This window comes from Drosophila ficusphila, unplaced genomic scaffold (genome assembly GCF_018152265.1).
Source record: "Drosophila ficusphila isolate 14025-0441.05 unplaced genomic scaffold, ASM1815226v1 contig_286, whole genome shotgun sequence".
Lineage (NCBI taxonomy): Eukaryota > Metazoa > Arthropoda > Insecta > Diptera > Drosophilidae > Drosophila > Drosophila ficusphila.
The window spans coordinates 5,965,694-5,975,897 of NW_025064189.1; the positions used below are offsets into that span (position 1 = coordinate 5,965,694).

The 10,204-nt window shown below is 36.9% G+C and overlaps 2 protein-coding genes across 2 annotated transcripts; one reads left to right on the forward strand and one right to left on the reverse strand.

Annotated features, from left to right (window-relative positions):
* Positions 1–30: 30 nt before the first annotated feature.
* Positions 31–1,246, reverse strand: LOC108100443. Its single transcript, XM_017204366.1, has 5 exons — positions 1,131–1,246; positions 903–1,066; positions 462–595; positions 331–401; positions 31–268 (listed from the first exon to the last, which is right to left on the reverse strand). Exons 1-5 carry the CDS (start codon positions 1,209–1,211, stop codon positions 176–178), a joined length of 543 nt encoding a protein of 180 aa, XP_017059855.1. The 5' UTR covers positions 1,212–1,246; the 3' UTR covers positions 31–175.
* Positions 1,247–8,648: 7,402 nt separating this feature from the next.
* Positions 8,649–9,701, forward strand: LOC108100214 (peptidoglycan-recognition protein LC-like). Its single transcript, XM_043207730.1, has 3 exons — positions 8,649–8,681; positions 8,735–8,987; positions 9,052–9,701. Exons 1-3 carry the CDS (start codon positions 8,649–8,651, stop codon positions 9,579–9,581), a joined length of 816 nt encoding a protein of 271 aa, XP_043063665.1. The 3' UTR covers positions 9,582–9,701.
* Positions 9,702–10,204: the final 503 nt, after the last annotated feature.

Sequence of the window (10,204 nt, forward strand, 5' to 3'; positions counted from 1 at the left end):
GTGCCTTGTAAAGTAAAAACAAAGGTAACCTTTTAAGAATATATATTGTATTTATTCGTTTCTGTACACTAAATAAAAATAAGTTGGTTACCTGATTACTCAAGGGTTACTTAGTACCAATATAGATTTTGATTTCATACAAATTTATCACTTTATTTCACTTAAGTTAAGATAATCAGGGAATCCGGAAGGGCACGACCACGGCCTCTTTGTGGTCGATTTGTATGTGCGCCACACTGATGTGTGCATTCTCCGTAAAGAGTTTCATCTAAAAATAAAAAACAATTAGAACATTCTTTGGACCTTCTAGTTGTCCTGTCTTAAACTTACTTGAGCAGTATCCTCAGGAAAAATGGGCTTAGACAGATAGAATTGATGGCTAGGAACATCTTTTAGAAGACCTGTTGTTATGAAGTTTTTATTAGTTAATCATTAATTTAAAGGATAGCTTTCAATACAACCTTTCAGAGAGATACTGGGGTGCTGAACGTTGCTCCACTGCTGATGCAACCGCTGCGAGTACAATCTAATTCTGTCGGCGTACTCTTGGTGCTCCAAACTGTGGCAGTCCATGGCCCCAACGTTTATCATGTTTCTGTAAAAACAAAAGATATTAATATAAACACTTTGATGTAACTATGTCTTAAATATAGATCTGAAGGTATTTGGCATCTATTGGTTCATATGGAACTAGAGGTAGAACAATTTCTGGTAGTATTAAAAACAAAGTAAACTATTTATCATCTTTTCTATTGGTATTACGCCTTGCAGGGGAATTATTGAATTTCTAGTTCGCATAAATAGATTTGTCAGTAGGGATTCAAATGTTAGTGTTTCAACACATGTTATCTTGCTTTTCAAGACTATATAAACAATGAAAACACGCCCAAGGAACTACGTACATCGCAGTATTCTGCACCAATCTGGAGAGGGCGTTCTGGTCGTCCTTCTTGGGAAGCGAGTGGGCGTAGTCGTTGCTCAGGCCATCGGAATTGCTCCTCCGAAGGGCAGGACTATGGTTCACTGGATCCACCAGAAGGTGTGTCCTCTCGTTCGGCTCATTTGGCTGCAGATAATAAGGGCAGGAACTATAGTTACAGATCTCAAGTAAGGCGTAATCCACAGGTTACCTGGGCTCCCGGGTCCTCGGTGCATTGCCAGCAGTTGCAGATCGAGGCCAAGTAGTTCCAAACAGAATGCACATAGTCCATTCTAAATGCTGTTGTTCTTTATTTTTATTTTTTTATGCAAGTTCTTGGTGGACAGTGGAAACTAGTGATGGTTCAGAAGATGGTTGGTTCGAGCTATCGATATTTCGGGAAAGGGTGGACAGCGTCGAAATGGAGTGAAACCCTGCTACTTCGAGTACTTGAAGTTCACTATGTCGCCATCTAGAGTGTATTTTAATGTGATGCTGCCACCTCTGCTAAAATAGTTTCCAAAATAAGGTGAGCCTTGTTTGGGTAATTTTGTTAATATAAGCGATAAATATCGAAATTTAAATGGTTAGCGGTAATGGTGTTTTAAAGCTTCGTTAATGTTGTAACTATCTGTCTTAACACAATTGCAATTCAGATAAAAAATTAGTTAGATTGATTATTTATTTAAAACTAATAAATGAATGAACAACAATAAGTTCCAAATTATATCGTTTTGTAATATGTGAAAATAAAAATAGATTTAAAATTTATAATAAATGTAATGTGATCAATACAGTTTTAATCTCGGTTTAGAATTGTTTTATAATAAAATTTTGTAAATAATAGTTGTTTGTATATTATAAGTGTCATTATTAAAACAAAACTCTTTTTTCTATTAAGTCTGTAGCTTAATTAAAGAGCAGTGGCTTTAAAATTAATTTGTTTTCTGAATCCATTTGTACGATTATCTACTCTTTAATATGTTTTGTTAATTCCGTCTTGGCCATATTCACCGAACGCAAGCACATATGAAGATATAAATTATTGATTGATAAGGATGTCATTGCTGCAGCCAACGAACGGAAGGTGCTCGTCTCGACTCTTCCTTCGTGGCAATCAAATGAATTGGGCTGCATGTTTTTAATTGTGTCGCTCGCGCCAAAAAGGACGAAGGAGCGGAAAACATCAGACCCGCGAAAGGAACGCCCTTAAATCAACGATGCGGTTAACCATGATGGCGAAAGCAGCGAGGCGGAAACGCAAATTCATTGCCGAGGTTGCAAGTCAGGGGAACATGTACGCCAGTGCTGGCAGAAATTTTAGGAATTTTCAGTGACTTCTCTTTTTGTTGATTACTTGACAAAATTGTGTATACTTGTATGATATTAAAGCGTAATTACTGGTGAAGAAATGTAATAACATCTAACTTATGGTTTATCTTTACACTCACTGCGATTTAACTTTATGAATAACTTATAAGTTTTTAGTATTACTTCTCAAAAGTAGTTTCTTTTTCAAAATAAAACCAAATTTATTGTGTTATTTTCTTTAATTCCCTTGCCCTAACTGAATTTGCTTTGCTTTGGCAAATATGCTCTTGGCAGCTCTGATGCGTGCCCCAATGGTTCCCCCCATCGCATCCTGGTAGCCGACTCCACCCACGAAATGGCACCGTATCCATCAATTGCGGCAGACGCACTCTCACACTCGCTGGTAACTTGTAACTTCATTTTGCCTCGCTTTTGTTTCCGTTCTGCAGCAGCGGAAGCCGGGCCAGAAATTTCATAACTGCCACAAGGAGCAGCTTCACTTCAAATTCAATTATCCTCCCTTTGCGCACGGCCCCAAAGGATATCGATCAGTACATCTAAAGACTTACATGTGTCTGGTGTTTGTTATCTGGGAATCGGTGTCTTCCGTTGTAATTTTGTGAAACGCTATCAGGGAGCATTGCTTTTAAGTTTGTTGGAATGTAACTAAAATCAAAAAGTTACAGAGAATTATAAAAACCGAGTAAGTAAACTGGTTTTCAATAGAAAGATATAAAGATATTAAGTCGAAGATAACATATTTTTTATATAATAAAGGAAATCTATTTTCGAAATTTGTTTATGTTTATTAATGTGATAAACTTACTCTTAATCTTTTGCCCTATAATAAATTCGACGTTTTTCTTTTCTTTAATGGTAAAACCGGTTGAAAGAGCATTTGAAGTACAACTTTCGCTTACAGGTTCATATTTAATTTCGTGGCCTGGCCCAGCTCGATTTTCCTTAGCTCAATTGGTCGGGATGCTCTTCTTTCTAGGAACTCTACGCGAAAAACCTCAACCACATTAACGATTTAATGAACCCCCACGAAGCAGTTTGCCACTTGATTGCCTGCGGACTGGTTTTAGCCCTGGCTGATTGGATTCAGCTGGCGTTTTATTTGCGCCTTAGACTTGCAGCCTCAACGCCCATTAACCACGCCCCCGGCAAAGGTTCAGGATCGCGGTTGCATCGACAAAAGAAAACCCAATTTACATAGAATAACCGGGGATTATCGCAGCAACTCCTTCGATCCCCGCAGTCCAGCCGTAAAAGTGCGCCAGCAGCGTTTTTAATATGCAAAGCGAGCAGCATCCGGATGGCACTTCCTCCTCCGGACACCTTCACTCCTCCAGATAAACAGTGCGGCGCAAACTTACAGCAGGAAAAACAACATTTTTATGCACAACACTTTGCCTTTTCACTTGCGCCTGCATTATGCACAGGAAATGTTTTACTTTCTTTTATTGAGTTTAAATATATTTTTTATATATAATGCATATTTAAAATTATATTTCCTAAGAAGGTAAATCCAACTAAAAACTTTTATCCATTTTGAATTGCTGAAAGTAATTTTTGAAAAAAGTATTCCTTTTTTTTTCGGTGCACATTTGTGCATCCTTAAGCTCCATTTTTTTTACCACAGACTGTTTGTGTTGACTTGGTTAGCTCTTGGCCGCTTGACGAGCCTTTGCATTTGGTTATAAACGTCGACTAAGGCGATAAAGTTCAACCTGATTGTGTGCTATATTTAAGGTAAACGATCAACTTTGAATGGGCTAGAAAAATTGAGTAAACGAGGTCTCGCAGTCATTGAATAAATTAATACTCAGCGCTATAGTAAACATAAAAAGATAAAATGAAGATAAAATGATGGGCAATATTGCATTTAAAAGTTTTAACATTATATAATATTATATAGTATAATATATTTTATATATCCCTTTTTTTGCACAAACAATTTTATTTAAAAATTGTAGCTAAATTAAATTCTACAAAATATTATTACAACTGAAATATTTTTGAATACTTTCTGACCTCTCAGAATAAAAAATGGTAAAACTGATTGCTGAAAATCCTTCTTTGCAACTAAGTCTTTAATTTCTTCGAGGATGTATAAAAATATCGATTCCACCCAACTGGCGCAAATACTCGCGTATTTTCTCCCTTCACACTTTATGCTGTCATAAATCCCCGGAAAATCCATAAACTCTCTGTTACATCGGGAATAAGCTGCAGGTGAACTACGACATCTGCGAATGCGACAAATGCATTCGGAATGCAATTCAATTTCCTTTTTGGCCCACTCGTGTCCTTGGCGGTGGCTCCGAGTGCTTTCGATTTTGTTATCGCCGGATTGTTGGCCTTAATTTACCAAAAACGTTTCACAGAGCAATTTGCTCTATTTCTGTTCGACATTTCACTTAGCCTGGCTTAATATCCAATGACACCGGCGGACTATCCTCGCTGCTGCAGTTGTTCCCCTATTTTCCTCGCAAATCGATTCTTTTCAGTGGGGTTGCAAAGCAGTGGAGGCAGCAGCTTATTCAGCTTTTCCACCTGTCGGACCATTAGCAAATATGTTAAACTATGTTTACGCAGAGCTTGCCGGTAGATTGCAGCATCGGATTTCTCGTTTTGCCGTTGATGCGGGGAAAATCTGGTATGCAAAAATGTTAATTAATTTAAAGGGAGAAGATGCAAATTAGACAAGGAAAATCCTAACCACCCATTAATAAGGGATTGCAGGAAACATTTAAACGTTTATTTAATCCCTTTAGAAAAGCTGAGAGAGACAAGTTATTTTCTGCTTAAAAGTGAAATAATGATAGCTTCTATTACAAAATAATAGTAGGGTAAGATGGGGTAAAACCGCCAAAAATGTATATTTGACGATGTCAAGCTTTCATTTATATAATGATCAATGATCCAAATCATATTTCTGAAAGTTTAATCCCTTGGCTACATAATTCATTTAGAAAGTTTTTATGTAGCTTTTATTTTAAAAGAATTGTGATCGTTCAGAAGAAAAGTTTAAAACGGCGGTTTTACCCCACCTAGTGGGGTAAAAACGCCATTCTGGTTTTAGTGTAGTTAAGTACCCAAATAATGTCAATAACTTCTGAGAAAAATTTTTATTCAATTCAAATGGATATTACATGTTACAACGAATATATTATATAAAAGTAAAAATAAGAAATTGAAGCGAAGTCATAAGCAAGTCGTCGAACTGCTGTCCGAGAGAAACCATGAAATATAGCTGATGCTTTTATGAGATATTTCTCAAGCGATGCCTCTTGGTCGTCAGTAAAAATCTGTAAAATAAGAATTACGTGGTTAAAATAGTTTTAAACTAAGAAGAAATGTCGCATTAACAAAGGTTTGAAACTGAAAATTAAAATATTCTTATTTAAAAGATAAAATCATTTTATACAAAACTGTTTGCAATTATCTGTTCAAAAAGAAAGGCTGTTATTTTTAAATTTAATTGAATTCAAAATCATGACATTACATATTGTTTCAATTGACAAAAATTGTGAATATTTGACACTTTACCTGGGGATGATGGCCATAATAAGCGTTGTGCGCTTTGTTGACTCGGTCTCGCAAAGTCTCTCGGGGAATCCCATATTTTTCGGCAACAACTGCCACCTTGCTGCCCTCCTGAACTTCCTCGATTGCCCGTTGAAATATATTTTCATCAATTTTTGATTTTTTTTCTTGCGTAATTGCGAGGCATGATGCTAAAAGACATTCATTCTCGATTAAAACGAGTTTTTCCGTTATCAAATTGTGTGGCGTTTTTACCCCACCTTTTCGCGGCGTTTTTACCCCACGCGCCAATTTTTTTTCGAGGTCACTTAGTTTGTACAATTTTGGAAATATTGACTAACTTGATACATGTACATCAGTATCAAGGTTCGTACTATAAGCGGACACTTACCTCTTTTTTTTAAGCCGTTCACTTACACTTGGTTGAGCAATCTTTATAACAAAAATTTTTTGGCGCCGTCGAGTGAAACAAAAATGGCGCTATAGAAATTGTCACGATAAAGCTGCAGTATTCCGACGACTTCAAAAACCGCGCATTATCAATCAGAATCTACATTATCAACGGTTAATCGTTTCGGCGCTTCATTTGAATTTGAAATCCAAATGGCGGTTTTACCCACCGGCGGTTTTACCCCATCTTACCCTACACTACTGCAATAGAATAATAGTCTCTTAGTGCAAAGAGATTTAATTAATATATATAGTTGTATAAATAAGATAAGATTTTCATTAGGAATTGTATTAGTTTTGAGTTGCTTTCTTTAGATGAAGTTGATTCTTGATTGAAAATAACACTTCACCACATCAATAAAAGTGAACCGCAAGCCAAATCGGTGGCAACAACTTAATAGCCGACCTGTTCCTTCAATATACAAGGACCAAGGATCAAATCGCTTAAGAACTGTGTGGGAAACAAGGAACTTTTCCCACTCACGCCCAAGGATTCGCCCGAGAAAAGGAAAACCACGTGTCAGGTTTTAGTCAAATTGCGAACTGTTTGTTTTTTTGTGGGGCAGGTGAAAAGTAATTGAACTTGTTGCCAAACTTTGGCCATCAAACAGGCCGACAGCTGTTGTCTGTCGTCCTGTCCTCCAGTCCTCCAGTCCTCCAATTCTCCTGTCTTTCGATCCTTTCCCGCTCCTTTGGTGTCATCACACGCTTCGTTTGCGCTTTGATGTATGCTATGATTTGTTTTATTGCCCACCCCACCACCTCCCTCTACTCAGATTCCCCTTGCCACTCGACTATTTGGGGAATTTTTGAGCAAAACTTTTTCGAAGAAAGTTCTCGGACTCCCGCCCACTTGCATTATCTTGGCCGGCGGTTTGTCTGGTCTGTTTGTTCAGTTTGCCGCAAATTATTTGAATTTACCTCCCCCGATCCACTTGAATTCCCGCCGATTAATCTTTGGGGCATCCGTCGAGTTGGGGACTCCATTTTGCCTGGACGCCTTGTTTGTTTTCCAGTTTGAAAATAGATATTCTGGCACTCACAAGCTTTTATAGTTTGGCTTGGTAATGTGTCCGGATTTTCTCCCCTCGCATTTGTTTGCTCTTCCCTTCGATTTGCGTTTTGTGCCCCGTGGTCAAATCTAGGTTGTGTGTGAGGTTTATTTTTCATGGATAAGGGTAAACATTTAAGTGCAAAACTTGCAGCAGTAATAAACTCTGGGAGTGCTATGATTTAAAAGTTTTATTTGAAGCGCAGATATGAACACAGTAGGGGAATAAATAAAAATAAAAAATAAATATTTACAAATACATAAATTCTCAAAAATGAATAATGGAGAAAAAGACAATTATATATGTATTTTTTGTTTTCTATAAGTTATTAAAGTTACAATAATCAATAATTAATTGGTTAATGAATTTTTCATATGGTTTGTAGGGATAACTTTCTTTTTAAATATATATATGTATATTTGGGCTGGAATTTTTAATGAAAATTATATTATGGAATGGAAATGGCATACGTATTAAAATTAAATTTATTCTTCTCATTTTGGGCAAATATTTTTCTTCTTAGGCAACATAGAACAACACTTAAAGCGGAAGAAATATAAATGTAATTCCCCAAACATAGCTAACTCCCTGCGAAATCTGTGCAATAGTTTCGCAATCATATCCTTTCTGCGGTTTGTCTTTCATATCACGTCCTTCGGACCAGGTGATTAGGGATATCAGCACCCGGGGGCAGGACGACTGTGTTTGCAGCCCGCCTTTCAGAGTCGCCGTGTTTGTTTGTGTGTAGTTTGTGCAATATCCCTGAGTATATTTTAAGTTGGTGAATGGGCGACGGGCGGTGTATTGTGATCGAAGTTGGCCAGGAAATCAATGGAAGCCCCACCATCTGACCAGAAACGGGGGATTGCCGTTGGTAGGCAACCGTGTAAATGCAATTTCCGTTTGGTGCAACCGGAATTTCGTGCAAACCTGGCTGGATGCCTGCCACCCAACTTGGCTTGAATTCCCCGCTGACTGATGGACTGGCTGACAGCCAAAATGCTGCTCATAATGGAAGCTCAACCGAAGTAGCACTGATGTAGCTGATGTGTTATTGACTGGACCACCTGGCTTTAATGTCAACATACAATGGCAAAATAAGAATTAATAATAAATATAAAAAAATATATTTGATACTACGAAAATTGTATTTCCCATCTCATTTCTCCTTTTCTTATACATAAATAAAAAAGTGAAAAATAAGTTAAAAATAATGAAAAATGATTGGAGATCCTAGAGCAGGATATACTATTATTTTAGGTGAACATATGTAAATATGTTTTTTAATAAAATGAAAATATTTGTACAAAAAAAGTTTTCGAATAATGAGTTCAAATTATTATCTTTTAAAATACAATGATAAAATGATCATTTATCAAAATTCGTACAAAGCCTTTGTCATTGAGATATTTTTCAAATTTTCTTGTACTGATTTTTTTTAACTAAATAGATAATTTTTAAACATTTTGCACCATTTTCAGGCTCAAAGCTGGCTAGTCCGGAAGCTGAACCCTTCTGCCCCTGCCTTTCCTCCAAAATTGGCAGGTGGGTCCTCATATCTGTAGTGGTTTTCGTGTTATTAGCAGCAGTGGTGATCATTATTGTGGCCACCACCACAAACGCCTTCAAGAAATCACCTCACAAATGTAAGGGCGGCTCTGACCATGATTCCAGGCAAAATTTTCGAACCAATTCATCAATAGGTACTGTATAAATTTACTAACCAAGTTAAGTTAAAGAGTAAAGTAATCACTGATTGATTCACAGATGAGGACAATATTGGTGGCGGCCGGATACTGAGGTTTGTGGAGCGTCGGCAATGGCTCGCCCAGCCGCCACAAAAGCAGCTTCCTGATCTCCAGCACCCCGTAAAGTTGGTAATTGTGATGCCAACGAACTCGGATGTTTGCAGCACGCAGGCGCAGTGCGTTTTCCGAGTTCGCATACGACAGACATTCGATATCGAGTCCATGCATGAGGACGATATAGTCTTCAACTTTCTGATCGGCGGCGATGGCAATGTGTACGTGGGACGTGGATGGGATTATCAGGGCGCCCACATGGCTGGCTACAACGCAAAAAGTCTTAGCCTGGGCTTCATTGGATCTTATAAAACGAACAAGCCAACGGACAAGCAGCTCAGTGTGACTCGACTTTTATTGAAGATTGGCGTTCAGTTAAAGAAAATTGAGCCAAATTACGAACTCACAGCGGCCGGTAGATTGAAGCCCGATGTTTCGCAATACAAAGCAGATGCCCTCTACAAAAGCTTTGCCGACTGGACTCATTGGACGTGAATAGTTTCAGTTTCTTATTGATATAGGTGTTCTCTTGTAAATTTATAGCATATTCGCGTTAGCTAAAATTACTATTCGTTTGGAAAAAATTTGATATTAAATAAAGCAAAATTATTTATACTTGATGAATCTTCAATCATGTCGGGGATTTCTTCAACATTATATAATGTGAAATTTGTCATCATAAAAATTCTTATTATAATAAAATAAAAATATCAATAAAAAGAAACAAACAATATTGACACTGAATGACTTTTGCAGGTAACGATTTTATAGGATAGGTTGTGTGTGAAATACATTTTTCATGGAGAAGGGTAAACATTTAAGTGCAAAACATGCAACATTAATGAACTCTGGTTCCAGTCGGTTTTAATGTCAACAAATAATGCCAAAATTAAAATTATATACCTACAAATAAAAAAAAATTTGAGACATATCATTATTCTGTTTTTTAAAACATATCTAAAAAAAGTGAAAAATAAGTAACAAATTTTAAATTTCTATTCTTTTTTTATATTTAACTTTAATATGAATTTTTTGATAAATGTGTCAAAAGCGTTTAATAAAACTTACAACGAATTTCAGCGATTTCTTCTCGCTTTCACGAGAAACTCGTTGATGGT

Coding starts and splice junctions, on each gene's coding strand:
- LOC108100443 (XM_017204366.1), bottom strand. CDS start 1,211: ATGGACTATGTGCATTCTGTTTGGAACTACTTGGCCTCGATCTGCAAC. Junction 596..902: donor TTGGTGCAGAATACTGCGAT/GTACGTAGTTCC, acceptor TTGTTTTTACAG/AAACATGATAAACGTTGGGG. Junction 402..461: donor CCCCAGTATCTCTCTGAAAG/GTTGTATTGAAA, acceptor TCATAACAACAG/GTCTTCTAAAAGATGTTCCT.
- LOC108100214 (XM_043207730.1), top strand. CDS start 8,649: ATGATCATTTATCAAAATTCGTACAAAGCCTTT. Junction 8,682..8,734: donor AAAATTCGTACAAAGCCTTT/GTCATTGAGATA, acceptor TTAACTAAATAG/ATAATTTTTAAACATTTTGC. Junction 8,988..9,051: donor TCGAACCAATTCATCAATAG/GTACTGTATAAA, acceptor ATTGATTCACAG/ATGAGGACAATATTGGTGGC.